General features: G+C 36.5%; 1 protein-coding gene across 2 annotated transcripts; it reads right to left on the bottom strand.

The window, feature by feature from the left end:
* Positions 1 to 1888: 1888 nt before the first annotated feature.
* Positions 1889 to 19039, bottom strand: LOC121947295 (PHD and RING finger domain-containing protein 1-like). Of its 2 annotated transcripts, XR_015777403.1 has the most exons (8): positions 18499 to 19039; positions 17491 to 17574; positions 16793 to 16923; positions 16451 to 16542; positions 15090 to 15292; positions 12269 to 12365; positions 11890 to 11986; positions 1889 to 5996 (listed from the first exon to the last, which is right to left on the bottom strand). XR_015777403.1 is itself a non-coding variant. In XM_042492277.2 (7 exons), the coding sequence occupies exons 1-7, from the start codon at positions 18643 to 18645 to the stop codon at positions 11949 to 11951; spliced, it is 792 nt and encodes a 263-aa protein (XP_042348211.2). In that variant the 5' UTR covers positions 18646 to 19038; the 3' UTR covers positions 9668 to 11948. The 2 variants fall into 2 exon arrangements, 1 of the variants encoding a protein (XP_042348211.2); XM_042492277.2 differs by lacking the exon at positions 1889 to 5996 and having other exon boundaries at positions 9668 to 11986; positions 18499 to 19038.
* Positions 19040 to 19858: the final 819 nt, after the last annotated feature.

Genomic DNA, 19858 nt, shown 5'->3' on the forward strand with positions numbered 1-19858 from the left:
GCGAGCAGAAACAGTGCCTTGAGAAAAAGACAAAACAGAAAAGCAAACACTTTTTAAGGATGAAGACATATTTTCTCACAAGAAGAGATAACATGAAAATATGAAAAAAAAATAAGAAAAAATCTAAATTCTTCTTCAGTAAGAGACAATTATTGGTGAAAAAAAACATTTACTTCAGCCTTTTTAAGTGTTGAGGCACTTTTGACTTTATACTTTAACTGCACTACATTTCAGAGAGAAATATTGTACTTCTTTTTCTAATAAAAGCTGCAATAGCACAGTTTAGAAACATTACACTTATTAAGTTAAATACCAAAAACAGAGCATAAAAATATAGGCTGCTTACAAGCCTATTAAGGTACAAAAAGTACAGTAATGATTATATAGAATGGCAAACTTCAGAGTAATGCATTGTATATTATTGAATATAATTATTGATCTATTAATGTGCATATCACTTGCAGCTGGAAATTGTGCAGCAGCAATAAAATGTTCTTATCTTATATCGCTAAATAACATAATTTATGTGTTTTATTTTGTATTATTAATCTGAATCTGAAAAGTAACTATAACTTAAGTTAATTGAAAGTAGTGGAATAAAAAGTTGCCACAATTCTTCACTCTAAATTGTGAAGTAGTCATAAAAAGTAATATAAAATGGAAATACTCAAGTACAAGTACAAGTACCTTAAATTGTATTTTAAGCACAGCAGGCTACTTGAGTTAATGTACTTTGTTGCTTTCCACTGATAACAGCTATAGTTTATTTAGCGGATAATTTTTTTAAAAATGTGTACGTAAAATAAAATGCATTTTTCTTCAGCAAATCAAATGTCTCATTGGCAGTCTGTTACTACAAACAAAATCACAGAAAACAGACAGAAAAATGTACGTAAAAGTATAAAAATATATGCAGAATAGATCCAGTAAGAGTGTTATAATACTGCATGCAATATATTATTGTTATAAATGCATTATCATGCAAGCAGCATTTTTTGTTGTACCCATAGACTAGATATTGTTTATTTACATATGATAAAGACTTTTATTTATTCTTTACATACAGTCTATGATTGTACATGATAGATGGTTAAATACTAAAAAAGTATATCATATTCTATATATTTATAACATTTTTTGTAGTAAATCTTTGAAAGAAATTAGTAAATGCAGACATCAGATAAATGTAGTTGATTAAAAAGTACAATATTTCCCTCTAAAATTTAAAGAAGTGTAAAAAATGATTTTAAGTAAAAGACAATAATCTAATGGTTGTGCTTAAGTATAGAAAGTGAGTAAATGTTTGTTGCTACTTTCCTGCACAGATTATAACAAGTTAATTTACTGGATTCTTCATTTATGTCATTATCTGTGAACAAAAAGAGGCATTGAAAAGCTCTGCTGTCAAAAACACTTTATTTGGATCAATAATGATCCCTCTGTGAACTTTTATTTTTTACTTATACTTTGAGATTGTGAATTTTTAGCAACTACATGTATTGATACTTTGATTGATTTATTTTTTCACTATTCATATCCTGTCTGGGTGTGTTTAGTACAGGTTTCTACCATAACCTCACATGTACTTTTAATTTGTTTTATTCCATTTTATCATTATTATTATTATTAGAGACAACTAAACTAAACAAAATTCCTTCATTAGACAACTTGCAAAATTGTAACATTTCCGATGGCACGTGAAGGCAACACGTGGTCATCCCTCTGCACGAGAAAGAGTAAAACGCTGACGTCACGTTCAATCTCATTTGAATGAATACAACATGTGCAGTAATCTCACATGGGTCTGAGGGCTGCATCTTTCAGATATTTCCTCCGCAATTCAGTCAATTTTCACCGTTTTTCTATAGAAACAAACATTTCCAGTCACTCCAGATTAAAATAAAAAGTTTATTAGCGGTTCTGATAACCACCAACCAATCTGTTACTTTTTTGCATTTTCAATAATTACAGACACAAAATGATTTTTCATTGCACCTGAGATTGTTCAGTCATATTCATCGGTGAAATGTTAGGAAGATATTTTTTATATTCCCTGGTTTGTTAACTCAAGCGATGAATAAGCAAACGCCCACAATGACTTCTGTTACAGCTCTTCAGAGATGCCTGCAGTCACAGTCACACCTCTGATACAGTATTTTATGTTTTCCATGCAAGATCATGGCATTTTACTGCCCTGCAAGCTGTGAAATCTATTTAAATTAAAAGCATGACTCATTAAAACTAACTGCTCATTTCTAAAACACTTTAAGGAAACCTTTAACACATCAGCGGGTTGCTATATCTACCTACTTTCTCATGCTGCTGTTAAATGAGAAATCTTAAGTGCATCCATTTCCCCAGCAAGGCTATTATTAATTCACAGGAAATGGGAAAGCTTGGAGAAAGAGCGCCTGCTTGGGATTTCACTGCGGGATTTTATAGAGTGCCATTGTTCCTTCCGATCCCGGCTTTTAAAAAAAGACTGCAGCTCAGGACCTGAATGGAGATGATCTCATCCACTCTCAGCAGAGGTGTCTCTGACTGAATTCCACCATCAGTCGCTGATATGACTGAATTTCAGCTGATACAGACTTTATCAGCTGCCGCAGCGGTTTGTTGTGTTTAAATGTTTTCTTTTTAGCCACATAATGGATGATGTCGGCTGGCTTATCCACCACTTGCGTCCAGAACAAAATATTCCACAGTTATTGGATGGATTCTCATGAAACTTTGTACAGACTTTCATGGCTCCCAGATGATATATCCTACTGACTTTGGTGACCCCTTTTTTATCGTGTAGCGCCATCATGAGGTTGTCATTTGTTGTTCTGAGAAATGTACTGACAGCTATTAAATAGATTGCCTTGGAAATTAGTAAAACAAAGGATGTTTTGGACTTTTATGTTATCTGATGGCACACTAGGCTGTATGTAACAGTATGTAAAATTTCAGAACTTCATACCTGATATTTCATCAGGGTATAAATTATGGCAGTATAAGTGAGTGGTGCTAACACCTCAAAATAAGTCCCTAACCATTTTAGCTTTAAAAAACATGCTGGTATTCAGTCTTTGCCATTGTTGGTTGCCAGCTATTTACAGTCCTGTAACTTATCCCTCCACCACGAGATTTCGTTGTTTTTCAGCTCAGTTGCCTGTTCTACCAATAGAGACCAGAGACTGAGCTCTTGTGGTGCATGCTGTGCACTACATACCATGAATTTAATAGAAAAAGAAGCTCCTGTATTTATGACAGTATTGAAAAACATACCTTTGGGATGTCTAAATACCTTGCTACACTATAATCCTGTGATACCGCCTGGGCCTAAGTCACACTTTGGTGTTTTGTGACATCAGACAGTTTATTCACGAAGTCGGGGTAGATTGATTGGCCCTGAGTTTACAACAAGGAACTTTGACTTAAAGTAGTGTTCAATTGTATCGAGTTGTCTGGAACGCCGTGGAAAACAGCAATACCAAAGTCTTTTGACTCCTCACACGACCACCCCTCTCCCTCCTCGCCTCATCCCCAGCTCCTTTTACTAATCTGAGATCAAAGCACCTACTGCTTCTTTATGAAGCCACTGAGTCAGCAGTGGCTGGATCTGAAAAGTGCAAACTGCTGGAGAAACTTCAGAGCAAACTTAGTAGCATGCATATAATCTGTACTGGATCCATACTGGGTTTTATTAAAGCAGCAGCAGCACATGATCATAGGAAGAGACATATATGATCACCTTTGGCATGAATTCTATTAGTTAACTTTTTTATCTTTTGCCATCGGCAGGTCTTCAGGTCAAACCTTTTGTAGCCTTTATCCAATACTTTGAGCTTTTGGTTCACCTGCAAAGCTAATCGCATTTTCATCAGCCACAGCTGCACTTTTGCTGCTTTCTATTTCCTTCGGAAGTCAGATGTCGGAGCTGGGAATGACATTGGGAATGAGTTGATCGCATTTCAATACAAGTCAGAAAATCAATTCTGTCAGAAATATCAGTTAAAGCCGGGAAAGACATTTTTAGCCAAACCGGTTGATAACAACACATTACACTGTATTTTGTGCACACAGACGCTGTCACAACATGTTCACAGATAGAAGTTGACAGTACTGCATGTGTGATTGTTTAAAATAGACACAAATAAGACAGAAGTGATAATAAACAGTATATATCTGCAGCTTGCACTACTGTTGATGCGTGTATGTTGGGGTTGGTGACGTTCTTCCGACTTTCTGAGTTTGTATTCCCACTTAAGGGGGTTTCCCAGTTGAAATGTCTTACTGAGAACTTGGAAATTCTGACTTCTAGTACAAATCAAATGCAAAATTTGTGTTTTTTACTATTATATTAGCATGCTAACACATTAAACTAAGATGGTGAACATGATGCACATTACTGGGGGTCGACAGATTATCAGCCTGGCCTATTAATGTGGCCTATATCTGACATTTTGACTATTATCTGTATCTGCGTTTTATTTTAATGATCGCCAATAAAAGGAATGGTTAAAAATTTGCAAAGAAAGTGTCTGCATGGGACACGGAGCACAGAGATATTTTTATTTAGTAATTTTCACTTGACTTTATTGAAAAAGTAGCTGGGAACTTGCTGTGTATGATGCTGAGCATTTCAGTTTCAACATTTGCTAAAGGCATTCAAACAGAGTTTTCTGTTGGAGTTTGTTATATTCCAAATTCTTTCATTTTTATTGTAAATGCATATCGGTTTCAAGTATCGCTTATTGGTCTCATTCACTAATAATAACTGGTATTGGTATCAGCCCTGAAAAACGATATCAGTCGACCCCTACACATTACACTACACAGCACATCAGCATGTTATCACAGTTACGAGCAAACTGTTGAACCGAACATGTTGAACTTTTCCTTTAAGAACTAGGAATCAGTGCGACTTTTGGGGCATATTTTGAGTCATATGATGAATGGGATTGGTTTTTGACAGTGAGATGATACAGTGGTGACTGCCCAGATATCCAATCAGTAATAGGATGTATTATGTTGTTTCCTGAGTGTCATCTAACAGGAGCAGTGAAGAGACTCCTCTGCCTTTGTGCAGGAAAAGTGAGTGGAGGGGAGCTGTCGACTCCTATTTTTGCTCCCATCACAGGCCCTCTGATGGCAGACACAAGCACTGCTGCAGTGTGGAATCACTGGGAGAGATGTGTGGGTCTCTGGGAGGGTGACCTACTTTTGCTCCCCCTCTTTGGTCTGCTGGAGAGAGCTGCGCGTTGCACTGCTGAGCACACAGCTTGTAACGTTATCCCTTCTGACTGCAGGTGCAAGGCTCGACAAGCCACCACCGACGAGGCATGTACAGATGCTGCATGAATGCTTTGTTTTATGCATGCATACGTCTTCTCAGCATCGTCTTACTCCAAATTCCCAAGTTGATTTTAAATTAATTGTAATCGCGCCATAGGACTGCTGCACTCACACGAGTGACAATATGTGTGTGTGCTATGTGCACTTAGAAGGTGGATGAAAGTATGGATATACATGCATGATCATAGTATCGGAGTATTTGTGTGATACTGTCTATGATTTAGACAGATCTCTGCAGACAAGTTTGACACCACTCTTGTATTTGTATAGCAAATGTAAAGCTACAGCCAGAAGCTAGTTAGCATAACATAGCACGAAGCTGGTAACGGGGAAAAAAGCTATCCTAGACTCTGTTCAGCGGTAATAAAATCCAACTACCAGCAACTCAGAAGCTCATTTATTATGTTGTATCGCATTTGTTAAATTTTGCACCATAAATGTGTGTAAAAACAACAATTTGTCCAGCATATAGATTAGCGTAGTTGCCACAAGAAAATTTTAGCATTATACGTTTCTGTAAATCACAAATATGTTACATTTGTAAGTGTCATACGCATCAGATCAACATTTTTAAAGTGACGTAGTGTATCTGACTTTGTCATTCGGAGGAGGCGGCGATAGTGGATGGCTGCCGAGCTGCAGACCTCTGCAGACTGCTGTTCAAGACCAAAAAACAAAAAAAGTTGTTATGTTTCAGTGACCTGAGACATTACTGATTTTGCCTCAAAACCAGGTTTTTTAAGTCAAACGCGATCTTTTCTGAACCATAACCTAGTGGGTTTTGTGCCTAAAACTAACTACATGCCAACTACAACGAATTGTTGTTGTTGACTCATTTAGTTTTAACATATCAGTAAATAATAAAGTAAAATGTAACATAACTGCAGAACATACAATCCCAGCATTTATTCAAACGCTTCAGGTTTGTAGAGATCAGGAATCAAGATATATTGTACAATTAATTTAGTTTAGTTTAATAGTTTAGTTTATTATATATATTTATATTTATATATATATATTTTATAGTTTAGTTTTAGTTTAATTTAGTTTAATTGTATAATTGGTTTAGGTGCTGGAAAGCAGATTTTGTTACCAATGAAAAGTTACCACTTTTTACGTGCCGGTTGTAGCCCGCTAACTGGGGACTGGAATCACCACGAAGGCTCACAAGATGATGAACCGGATAGCAAAAGTATTTCTGCTGCAACAAATTATGTTTACTTTTTAGGACTTTTGTCAGTTATTTTTGCCCTCTCCCACATGTGCATTAATGTACCATTACTTCTTTAAAATATTTAAATAAATAAAAAAAACTGGTCTTTGGTTTACTTGTCATAATTGGTAGATTTATGCAACCAGTGACAAGAGGTCACAAGTAGTTTGATTTTAATTTCTAAGCAAACCTGAACGACATGTTGTGATAATAACACTAATTTTAATAAATTATATTCTCGTTCTACATACTGGGTCACATCCAAAAACCCTTGACACATGACCTTTCGGAGTTTGAAACGGCCCCATTACCAGATGCTGTTTGCTGTCATGCTAACATCACTGCTGACTTATTTAACAGCCCCGCCAATGCACATTAGCCCCGCACAGCTAATGTCTCAGCCAAAGTGCCTCTCTGCCTCTGCAGCCCTGAGCGTCGCTCCTGGGGGTGTTACGCCTACCAGCAGGAGTTCCACTGCATCAGCAAAATAACTTCAGGCTGGAGGTGGAGGGGCTCATGCTTTTAACGCAGCTTTATATTTTCATGGTCCTCTAAAAGAACACAGGAAAAGTATACAAGACCATCGCAAATGCACTGACGGGAACTGATGAAGCTGTTCTTATCCATCACGAATATTCAACTTACGTCCCGTGGGCTAAAACTGGCCCCCCCCACCCATTTTCTAATTCACAATACAAACAGATTGATTCACAGAGGTAATGTTTTTGTACTTTTAGTATAAATAAGGTGCCAGAGTGCATAAAACAGGATCAAAACAGAGCTTGTTTACAAAAAAAGTGCCAGTGGAGGAACCCCCACACCCCCCAACATAGGTCCGAACTAAGCCCCTAATGTCCTAAAGTCCTAGAAACATCCTAAAACCATACAAATGTCCTGAAATGTTCTAAAATCCTGGAAACATCCTAAAAACATCCAAAATTTCTAGAAACATTCTTAAATCATAAAAACATCCTAAAACCCAAGAAAAGTCATAAAGTCCTTGAAAAGTCCCGAAATCCTAGAAACATCCTTACATCACTAAAGTCCTTAAATTCAAGAAACGTCATCAAATCATAGAAATGTCCAACAACCCAAGAAACATTCAAAAATCCTAAAGATGTCGTGAAGTCCTAGAAATGTCCTAAAATCTTAGAAACATGGGGCTGCTCTTAATGGCCCCTGGCCTCCTGTCATTTTGCCAAAGGGGCCCCAAATCAAAGCAAGTTAAATATCGCTTTTCTACATCGATGAGCTTATTTTGTGGAATTATTAATCAGTTAATTAAAGGATTAGTTCAATATTTTTTGAAAATACTTTAATATACTTTCTTTTTGAGAGATTAGCAGACAGGAGTGGTATTAATCTACCTTGAAAGTAAAATACGCCAAAATGTCAAACTGTGTCTTAAAACCCTTTTTGTCGTTTCTAAATCCTCATAACCAGGCTACATTGTTCTTTTGCTGATACAGCTTTAACCAAATAATATATTTTTCAGAGTAGGTCAGCTGCTTTGCTTCACCCTACATGACCGAGTGTCACCACTCGCTGACCTTAACCTTACACCTGCGGCAGTGGATACGGCTCGCCTTTGGACATCTGAATATTTGATTCGAGTCTAGCTGACGCTGTTAAACAGACTTCCTGAAAAGTACTTTCCTTTGTTTCTCTTCCAGCTTTGACCCGGTGTTCACCCTCTCCGCTCTTTATGGGATCCTGTCACAGTCTCCCTCAGGAATCCCTGACAGGAACAACAGAGCGGATAAGGAGCTGGGCCAGCGCTGACGGGCTTTGGTCTGTAAAGCCAGCGACTCCTTAAGCAATTAGGCTTACCCTAACACGATTAACACACAATGGAGCCAAGGTCAAAACTTGTAATGACTCGCAGCTCCTGAGAGTCTGTTTATGAGTCCAGTATGTTCCTAAAGACTAACGTGCTAAGTGATGTGATAAGGTGCTGATGAGAGGTTCACAAATACAGAATTTGTTGTGAATTAATTGTGAAAGCCCTACATGTATTTTTTTTCACCTACTGAAAACCAGGTTAGACTTTTTACGAATAGTTTGACTTTTGGACAGAGAAGATCTATACCACTACCATGTCTGCACACGAAATATAAAACTGATCCCCGGACACAATTAACTTATTTAGCTCAACCCAGGATACAACAACTAGCCTGGTTAGGACCAAAAGTATTCAACTTTTGAATTTGTCAACTTCTGTAAAGTAGCAGTGTGTAAGGTTTGGGGGAATTTAGTGGCATCTAGTGGTGAGGATTGCAGATTGCAACCAGGTCAATCTTCTCCCGGTTAGAATTCTTTCATTGTGCATTGTTAGGAGGTTTTTTAGGAGCTAAATTATTTGCAGAGGTCTATTCCTCTCCAAAACTAACAGACCCGGTGATGTAAACCAATAAAAACACTGAAAAAAAAGCAGTTTCACGTGAAAAACAAAAAAAATCTTTGTTTTACAAACGCTCTAGACGCGGAGGGGGTGACCTGCTCCCTATGTATATTTAAATGTCTTATTCTAAGGTAACAAAAACAAAGTTCTCAGTTCACAGTATTTATTATATCATATTCAATTTCTGCCAATACATCCCCCTAAAACCTACATACTGGACCTTTGAGATATATCTTTTGAACAGCTTTCTTCTGTTACATTACAGTGTAACAGAGGCTCCAGAATGGCTGTAGACCACAATTTGTAGTTTGTACACTTTGGTTTTTGTATGGATTAAACCAATAAGATATGACATATTAATTAGTGAGCTTTAGAGGTATTGATAGTTGGCTTTTAACTAAGCTTTGGAAGGAGCTAGGCTAGTTGTTTCCCCGTTTTCAACCTTAACTGAGCTTACATCTCCTACCTTTAGCCTCACATTTAACAGACATGTGGTGAGAATAAGCACATTTCCAACAATCTGTAACCTTTCAAACTCACCATTAATGGATAAAACAGCAAGGCTAAAAAAATAAAATATCTACTACAAAACTAATAATGTTAGAATAATAAATCAATAATTAATGAGTAAATAAATAAAAATAAAATATAAAGGTTTCTAAATCAGAGGTGATTTTTGTATCAGTCAAATCATTAAAACTCAAGACCCCAAATCAAGGTAATTTAACTTTAATTTAAGTAATTCATGTGATTCAATCCTTAAAAGTGAAAATAACAGCTTATTAATAATGGAAGTAACTGCTCTCCAGTGATCCCCAATTAATGTCCAAAGTAAAGGTGAACCATTAAACCAGGGTCTGTGAGTGCTTTCTGGTGTACGTTTGGTTTTACACACCACACCTCACACCGTCTCCGCTCGGACGTTTTTGTTCATTTCGACGATCCTGCTCCGCAAACATGGCTGCTCAGTGAAGGTGAACATTTGTTTTTCTAATGCACATTGTTTTGGGGGGGAAAGTAGGGCAAGATGAGCTGCAGGCTTGTTAAGTGCCCGCCCACTGAATCACAATACACGCTGATAACAAAACACACACACACACACACACACACACACACACACACACACACACACACACAAACAGAACAACATGAATGCATATGAGCTATAATAACTTTCTTGATGTCAGATTAATTTTTTTTCTTGCCTCTCCCTAAATCTGGCTCAGATTTTAAGGCGTCTTATCCAACACAAGATTGATTTCGGACATCAAAGGATGAATTTAATATTAGAGGACCAGAAACAACAGATCTGAGAGTGTCTGACTGAGGCAGCCTCCCTCTCTCGGGTACGGCTGGACGAGATCCTGAGAAATAAGACGGAGGCTGGCGTTGCTAGGCAATGGCTCAGTGATGCTGAGGGAGGCGGGATGATATTACAGACGAACAGAGCAGCGTTGAACATCTCAGCAGCCTCACATACTTTTATTCAGCCACTTTTGTCAGCCCACACTGTGCCACCTGCACCAACACTGATTTTACCAAATACTTCAGACTGAGTCAGAAGACAAACATTTTTAGCCATGCTAGCAAATCGAAGGAAGGCAGTGTTGGTTGCTCCACACTGGTCCAAATGAAAATATCTTAAAAACTATGAAATGTATTATTATGATATTTTGTACAGACATTCATGGTCCCCAGAGGAAGAATCCTACAGTTTTTTTGTGATTCCCTAACTTTTATATTTAGCCCAAAGAGCAGGTCAAAATTTCCACTTATTTCCTGAAATATCTGCACTTCTGCTGGACAGACTGGCACAAATATTTGGGGATTTTAAGCAAAGTATCTCTATGACTTTTCCTCTGGCGCCATCACATGGTGGAAATTTGTATTTTTGAAATCTCTCAACGCAAAAACAAAGTTCTCTTTACAAATAATTGTGTATTTTGCAGACTTGAGATGGATTACTTTGAAGGAAATTATCTAAAATGGACAGTTCACGCAATAATCAAAAATGCATGTTTTCCCTCTCACATGGAGTTCTCCTTATCAGTCTTGATCGTTTTGGTGTGAGTTGCAGAGTGTTGGAGATATCGGTCGTAAAGATGTCTGCCTTTTCAATAATATAGCTGAACTGGATGACTCTCAGGTTTTGGTGCTCAAAGCGCCAAATTAATTATTTGAAAAACTCATCAGTAATGTCTCTTTTCAGAAATCATGACACGGGCCAACCGAATCGCCACGCAAAAGGAAGTGTGAATCTATTCATGGAGGAGGGATTCGTGCTCATGACAGCACGAGATTTAAACATTAACGGTCTTCCTCAGTTGAGCAAGCACTACTGAATTTTTAGAATATTTATGCTTCACTCAGCAACTCATACTGAAACAATCTAGACTGAGTAACGGCACTACAGTTAGGAGGATATGTCTTATTTATTTTAGGGTGCACTGTCCCTTTAAAGTTACTTAAGCGGCTAAAGTATTTGTTATTGCGATTGATGTATGGACCATTTTGTTTTGTTTTTGTCCTTATTTGTGTGTTCTGATTTTACATGTTTGAAATTAAAGATTCATTCCTCCATAGGAAGGATATTACTTAAGCTTATAATGAATTGGAAATCACTCACTCTGCAGTTTAGATTTGGGTCGGTCCCACACATAGCATTCTCATGCTGTACATGTGTATTAGTCCAATATTTAATTGTCCAAAATAAATACACTAGCTACTCCAGTTAAGGTTATGTTTATGTCTTCATTAGGAATCCATGTGCGTGTACTGAATGTCACAAAGAGGGTAAGGACGTCACACAGGGTCTCAGTCAGGTATAGCAGCCAGTTTTTGGTCAGTGCCTTCATACCCTGAAGTTTACGGCTGAACTGAACATCCAGCTGCTAACACAATGCTGCCACCATGTGGTCATTTCTGACAGGCGCACCTTTAACAGGCAGTGATGATACACATCTTCCAGCTTCTACTTTTCTATGTGTCAGGAGCTCAAGCGTCACGCTTCCTTTTTTTTCGGGTATTTAACTCTGTGAAACACACAAAAGCAGATGTTAAATATTAAAGAATGCACTGACTTACATTTCTATTTTTACACACTTACATGCTCAGCATACTATACATACTTTATTTCAAATATTTACATACTGTGGTAAGTGTTTACTCTTACTGTATTTCTATTTTCTGTTGGTTTTTTTTGTTTTGTTTTTATATATATATATATATATATATGTATATATATATATATATATATATACAAATCACAATTTCCCAGGGATCAATAAAGTATTTCCTGACACTTGGTAACTTACCAACTGAAGCATCGCTGGAATCACTTTGATGACGTGCAGCTACTTCGTCTGTTGTGACTTCAGGCTTTGCTGCATGTAACAGGTATTTCGGTACATGCTGAGAAACAGGAAGAATAAACGGACAATTTATGGAAATTAATATCAATGTTATGAAAGCTTCTCCTTTAAAGATCAGAAGCAGCGCGTGCAGAGCAACACCTCATCCATCAACTGAATTTAAAGGCGAATGGTAAATATTTCAGTTTTCTAAAAATGAGGTGTAACATGCCATAAACTTAATTTTAATAACATATAATGAACTTGGCATCTCACCCCTTTTGTTACTGCAACACTTTTTTGTTTATTGCATTTACTTTTAATGTATTCTGTATTGTGTGTATACAGTAGCAGCAGATTTGATGTTGTAAAATGTCCTATTGCGTTTTTTATTGTGTTTGTTTTATATGCTGCCTGCTGCAAAACCAATTTCCTCTTGTGAGACAGCAATGCACCAATACTATTTTTCTCTCTCACGATATCTCAACTAAGAGCATCTGTTGATTTCTGATCTGTTATCAGAACTCCTTTTCCCCAAATTTAAAATCTGTCTGTCTCACTATATGGAATTCATTGGCATCATTTTTATAAGATAGTGTGAGGACAGGGATTGCCAAGGCACTAAAAATAGATTTTTACCATGATACTAACAAAGAATCAATATTTAATGTATCATATCTGGCTGATGACCAATATGTCTAATCAGTATTGGCCCTGATCTGGTGCATCAGAGCGAAGCGTTCTTAATGTTTGTATTGTACAGAAAGACGCATTCAAACCGCCTGGACTGACTGCAGCTGCCATCTGAAAACAAGCAGAAATGTGAAAATAATCTGACTCCCTGCACATGGTCACTACAAAATAGGCCAATTTAGACTTTTAAATGCCACTTGGAATAAAATTTAAGATTACGTTGACCTGTGTCTCATAAAAGCCAGACGCTTTATTGCAATGTGCTGGAAGAGTGTTAAATGTCCCTCTCTTGGCCACAGGTTAAAAAACTTAATGTCAAGTTTGGCTCTTGAGAAACTACCTACAGTTAGAAAGAAAGCCCACAAGTTTGATAGCATTTGGAACATGTTTTTAGAAATGGGGATATTAAAGAGGCATTGGATGAGTAAGGTAATGCTGAATATGTCAGTTTACTGTGAGGAATATGTAATGTTTAAACCCTGATTCATGCTGTATTTATGTACGTTTTCATTTAATTTATTTAATCGTACTGCAGTTTGTTTGTTTTTAAATTACTTTTTTATTTATTAATGGCCTTTTGCATGTCAATTTGTGTTTGACTTCCTGTCTTTTTTTATTTTTATTTTTTTATCCTTGTTATTATTCGTTGTTGTTTTTTTTTTGTTACTGCCATATATTTCATTTCGGGAAAGTTCAGTTGTTTTGTACTTTGTGTTTTATGTTTTAATGTATAACCGCTTAAAACTTATAAATACGTTTAAAAAAAAAAAAGTTTACAATAACCAAATTTTAGAAATCACAAACCGACATTAATTAACTAGAGTTAGGTAACTTTTTTTTGACCAACTTTTTTAATTCAGTTGTAATTTTTGTAATTTTTTATAGATGTAAGCATTTGTTTTTCGATTTCATAATTCAACTTCAGATGAAAAAATCCTAATATCCTACTTCCCATGTCTTTGCATTTTTAAGACTTTTGAAAGATTGATTTAAGACATTTTATGAAAGACCTTATTTTTAAGTAAATTGTCTTTTAAGGCCTTTTAGAAACTGTGGCAACCCTGCAGCAAACGAATCACTGAGACACTGCTGAGAAACGTCCCCAGCTAAGATTATCAACGGAGTGCTGCAGCAGCAGACGATCACAGTTTGAGTCTTGACTAAAGGAAAAAAGCGCACACAGATGTCCTTGACCGAGTAAACAAGCTCTCTCTCTCTAAGTGTTCACTGATACCCAGTCAGGAGAGGAGAATAAGCAACTGTGAGCCAAAATACTCAAGAGCTTTGAAGACGAAAACAAGCCTCTCGCAGGCAATGCCAAAAGGAAATACACATCGACCTCTGCTTCAAGTATTTTAGAGCTCATAACAAACCAATGTCTTCAAGAGCAGAAGCAGCAGCAGAAACCCGCACAGATGAACCCAAAGGGGCTGAGAAGCTCGTGTCAGACAGTGACCACAAACACTGACAGCGAGAAACAATGCATGTGTTTGAAGACAGTCGTATGACCTCGTGATAAAGGTCTGCTAAACAGTGCATGAAATGTGGTTTAATGCCGCAGCGCTTTGCGTACAGTGACAGGTTTATCTTGCACACAATCACACAAAATGAATGAAACCACAGTCTCTGTTAACTGCTGAAAGCGTTTTTTCTTTGCCCCAGTTACTTAAACAAGTTAGTGGCACACTTGAGGTTACCTAAATGAATAACGAGCACGGGGAAAGATAATGGCAGATATTAAATTTTTATATTTTGCATGTTCTGTGTTTCACACATCTTGAGTTCACCTACTTCCAAAACTATCTAATTTAAAATGTTACTATCTCTTACAGTTCAGTATTTAATTTATAAATAAAGACAATGGCTTTGACTCATTGTATTTGTATTGATCTTTGCTGATTTTTTAAAAATGTTTTAAAGGTATTCAGTATTGTGATGTTTGTTTATACTGTGAGTCCTGTGTATTTCAAAGATATTACTATTCTTACAAAATGAGCTTGTCACCTAAAAAGTATAAACGATGTATAATACCGTCCTCATGCTTTATGGTGGATGAACAGATGATATTTTCTCTGTGTGATGCTGAACTGACCCAGGAGGTTTGGGGGCGAGGCCGAGCAGCGCTGCTGGCTCTGCTCTGGATCCTCCGGCTGTGTCGTCGTTCAGTGGCGCCGCCGGGACGATTAATGGTGGAGGGCCGAAGGCGACTGCTGGTAGATGGAGTTTCATCTACTACTTCAGCGAGGAGGTCTGTTAGTTCTCCATCACTGATCTCCTCCTCCAGCACGGAGCCGTCTGTGCGAGGACAATTTCATAACATTTATTCTATTTAAAACAGCATAACGTTTTCTTATCATTAATAAAATATTAAAAATCTATTCCTTTACTTACTAAAAATGTGTGCTTTTTCATGTTTACTTCCTATCGTACTTGTACCATCACATAAAGCTGTCACTGAACTCCTTTGGCCATCTTTGGTAGCGGTCAGTGTGTCACAGAAATCAACTGTCTTACAGTAGGACATTATACAAAAACGTCTACATCTTTATTTTGTTTTATCTTATCTTTTTAAATACTGACTGCTATACAGTTTTTACTTTACCTTAAAGCTGGAGTGTGGAACTTTTGTCTCTCCCCTCTGGCACTGAGAGTAATTATATAAACACTGTAGACATGTGACATAAGCCTGCAGGTGAGCTTGCTAAATCTCCACCAGGAACGCTCTATAAGTTGTTTTTGAAAACTTAAGTTTTAGTTGTTTTTATCTGGAGTGTCTACTCTGAAAACTTTTCTTGGACACTTCTTAAAATTTTCTGCCATAGCTTCTATCATACTGCTAGTTGCTGCTCTTTCACTATGGCCCCCAACCCCTACTCCTTTAAAAAAAATAAATTAAAAAAGAAAAAATCCTTATTTCAAACTGTCAACTAACATGGTATCACACACAGACAGATGAAGCACTGAGAAAATAAAACAAACAAAACAGTGTCAAATAGAAAAATGCATCAAAAACTTAATAAATCTGACGTAAAACATGATAATGAATTTCTTTGATTTTAGCTCTGGCTGGTTGATGTAAAATGCATTGCCTCTGGTGCTCTCATGCGAAAAAGTTGCCACACACACACCTGAAGCCGAAATGCCGTTAAACTTACAAATAATGAGTGCTTTCCCTGTCAGTGATTGGTTTAATCTGCAATGTGTAGACTCGTTTGGCAAGGGCTTGACTTAGATGTATGATTTCCACACTCTAACTTTAAACAAGCAGCCAAACTACTTTGGGAGACAGTAAAGTCATATTAAGCAGTAATGTGAAATATAGATTTTTAAGAAGGAAGAAGCTTCGACTCCCACAGTTAGTTATTGGGGAAAATAATAACATAAGTATGTATAAAAAAAGAAAACATGTTATTTAGGTGACAGGCATGAAATCAGTTATCTACACATCTTTACCTGTGTGCTGAGGACTGACCAAACACTCGGCACAAACCCAGTCACCTTCAGGGCTCGTGTTTAATGATGGTGTCAGGCAGTCAACATGATACCTGCAACAATAAGTACAACTCTTAAACACGTTTTCTACAGTCAATCAAACATAGTTTTTGGGTGTTTCATCGATATAAAAAATCAGTAGAAAAACTGTCAAAGTCAGTTAAGTGCAACACACTATTTTACTCAATATAATACTAATGCTATCACTAAAATAAACATTGCTATGTACTGAACATTCAAGACCAAAATGCTATTACATAAAGATGTGTAACTTCAAAGTGCACCGGCACTGCAATGCCATACCCGGAGTCGCAGTGTGTGCACACAAGCAACCGGTGTCTGCGGTCGCTGCGTCCACATTCCTCGCAGATAACAGCATTGCTCCCCTCCTCTTCTTCGTCATCTTCGTCCTTTTTCTTTGTCCTTACTTTGATCTGCAGCAGCGACACAAAAAGTTCAGCCCCCAGAAACTGCCCACACATTTCCAAATAGCTTTCAGAGAGCTTTACGGAAACCTTGATGAGCAAGTGAATTTTTTTTTCTGGTGATCCATTTTCTAAGTTAAAAAAAACATTTTTTTCATGTGTGAAATAAAGTCTTTTTTTTTGTTTGTTTTGTGAGATTTGGGGGGTTTTGCGACAAAAAAAAATTCTTTTGCGACATTTTTTTTTCACTTGGTTCCACACATGAAAAAAAAATGCAATATTTTTTTTCTCTATGTGTGGAGCCCAGTGAATTTTTTTTTCAGGAGGAAAATAAGGCTCATTTTTCTAAGTGTTTCTTTCGGTAATATTCATTTTGACCACAAGAGGCTGAAGCGCACCACCAGGGGACTTTTCATTTCTCTCTGCACCCTAAACACAACATGCAGCTCTTATTATTCAAATGCTGATATATGAAAAAAAAAATGATCTCAGAAAATGTATCACCAGGAAAAAAAATATCTTGCTTCCCTCTCAGGGCTTCAGTAGAGCTTCTTTCAGGACACTGCAAATAATCACCTTCTTTTGGATGTCCCCTTCAGGACAGCGTCTCTGGTGGATGAAAGCAAAACTGATCCGATCCACCGGGCAAGTGTTGGCTGTCTGAGATTCAAGATAAAGCAGCATTTTTTAAATATACAGAAAAGAAAAGCTACTCTACTGTACCACAGTGGAGACTCATGCACCCATTTAGGGCTGCAGTGAATAATTATTGTCATTATCTTTTCTCAATTAACTTACTATATATCTGCAAGACCTTAAGACAAGTTGATATATGTTTTTTCAGAACAAGTGTGATCACGCCACTTTAATTTCTTGCTTTTATAAGAAAAAGGTTTGAAGACACAGTAGAGGATGCAGTGATGTGATCATTGTTTATTATGTCAAAATATATTTGAGATTAATGCTGAATGATCAGCCGATTGACAGAAAATTATTCTGTTTTCTTAATCATTTATCACTTAAGTCATTTGTCAAGCAAAAATGCTAAACATCCTCTGCTTCCAGCCTCTCAAATGTGAGGATTTGGTGCTTTTCTGTTTTATATCGTTGTAAATGAGCCAATAACATCAACTGCAGTGAGAGATAAATGACATTCTACAAAGCTGAAAATCACATAATTATAATATCAATATATAAATAGTTAGAAATTTAACAAACAAAAACAACTGATTTCATACCAGTCTTTCATCAAATATATTTTTTCAATACTAAATAAAAACTTGTTGCTTCTGTTATTCATAAGAGCAAGAGAGTTCAGCATTGAACACTTTTTATGGAGAATTCAAGCGAAAAATGATTAGAATAAAAGTATCAGTTTGGTTTAAAAACATAAAAAAGGACATTTTGCTGGACAGGAGTGACAGGTGAAGTGTATAGATAGACAGATAAATAAACTTTCTGTCCCAAATGGTGACAGAAACTATCCTTTGACAGGCTCAATAACCTACAAACAATTCGCATATAACTCCATTAAAACATCTTAAAAACGCACTTAATACAATAAAATAAAAAGTATGTGTTTACCTGGGACCACTGGAGGATACACTGAAGACAGAAAACATGCCGGCAGGTTTCCAGAGAGCCAACTAACTGATTTTTAAAGGGACTCAAGCAGATATAACATTTAGCTGAATCCTCTTCAACTGCTGTCTTTAACACGGTGGACTCCATATTTATATATCCATAATTTTAATTTTACTGGACAAAAAACGTCTGCTCGTAGATGACGCTTTAACGGCTTCTGCGAATAAAAATAGTAAATTAAATATGAAATTAACTCGACTTTAGCTTGCTGTTGGAGTTTCCTGTGAGCTGTTGTTTTTAGCTAATGTTAGCTTGGTCGGTAGCTAGCATAACGATGTCGTTAAGCTTTTTCTGAGCAGAAAGTCAATAGTCACACATTGTTAAGCACTTTGTACCTTTTTTCCAAGCTATTGTTACATTACTTATCATAACAAAGAGATGTAATTCGCATGTTAACCGAAATGTTGACGGCTAATCGTCTTTTTCGCTTCATGTTCCGCGCTACTCCAAAAACTTCCGGTCTTTTTTTTTCAGAATAAAAGCGTCAAAAAGTATTGATGATCCAAACCATAAACAAATGAAATAATTTACAAATTTATTAACTCTAAGCTAACTAAGTAAAGGCATTTTTTATATCACTTGATTTTATCGTAATTTATTGTATTACCTTCAGTAAGGTATTTCTATAAGCCTTTTGGGGTTTCCAGCACCAGTTTTTCTGTATTATTTTTGACCTGTTTTCTGTTAGATTCAAATGATGCAAATAAATAAACAAAAAATTATTGTAATAATAATTACTTAAATTTAACAATAATAATAATATACATGTTTCTAAACTGATGCTACAATGTGCTTCACAAGACAATAAAAACATAAATGAAAGAAGAAACTGTAAATTATTAAGTGGTAAAACAAGGGGATGAAAAATCCATACATAAATGTGTATATATATGCATCCAAATAAACAAGTGTGTACATAAATATACCTACACACACATGCTCTGTATACCCTCTTCAGCACACACACTTAAACACATACAGAAATATAACATTTAGACTTTATAGAAAGTGCCATCTTTAAGAAAAAAAAATATTACCAAATATATTTACCAATTTGCCACAAACAGTTCAGTTTCAGCTTTGGTAGTTTGTAGGGGTAACTCTTAAATAATTCATACGGTCTTGCATCATTACTCAGCAGTGAAAAGTAACTATTTACACAATTGTGGCACTTTTGTAGTTTTGAGGTACTTGTATTTTATTGTTTATCATTCTTCCATTTTCTGCTGCTTTATAATTCCTCTGCACTGCAGTTCTGAGGCACATATTGTGGCTTTTAGTCCACCTCAATATTTTCATA

This window comes from Plectropomus leopardus, chromosome 9, assembly GCF_026936395.1.
Source record: "Plectropomus leopardus strain MGB_pleo_1.0 chromosome 9, ASM2693639v1, whole genome shotgun sequence".
Lineage (NCBI taxonomy): Eukaryota > Metazoa > Chordata > Actinopteri > Perciformes > Serranidae > Plectropomus > Plectropomus leopardus.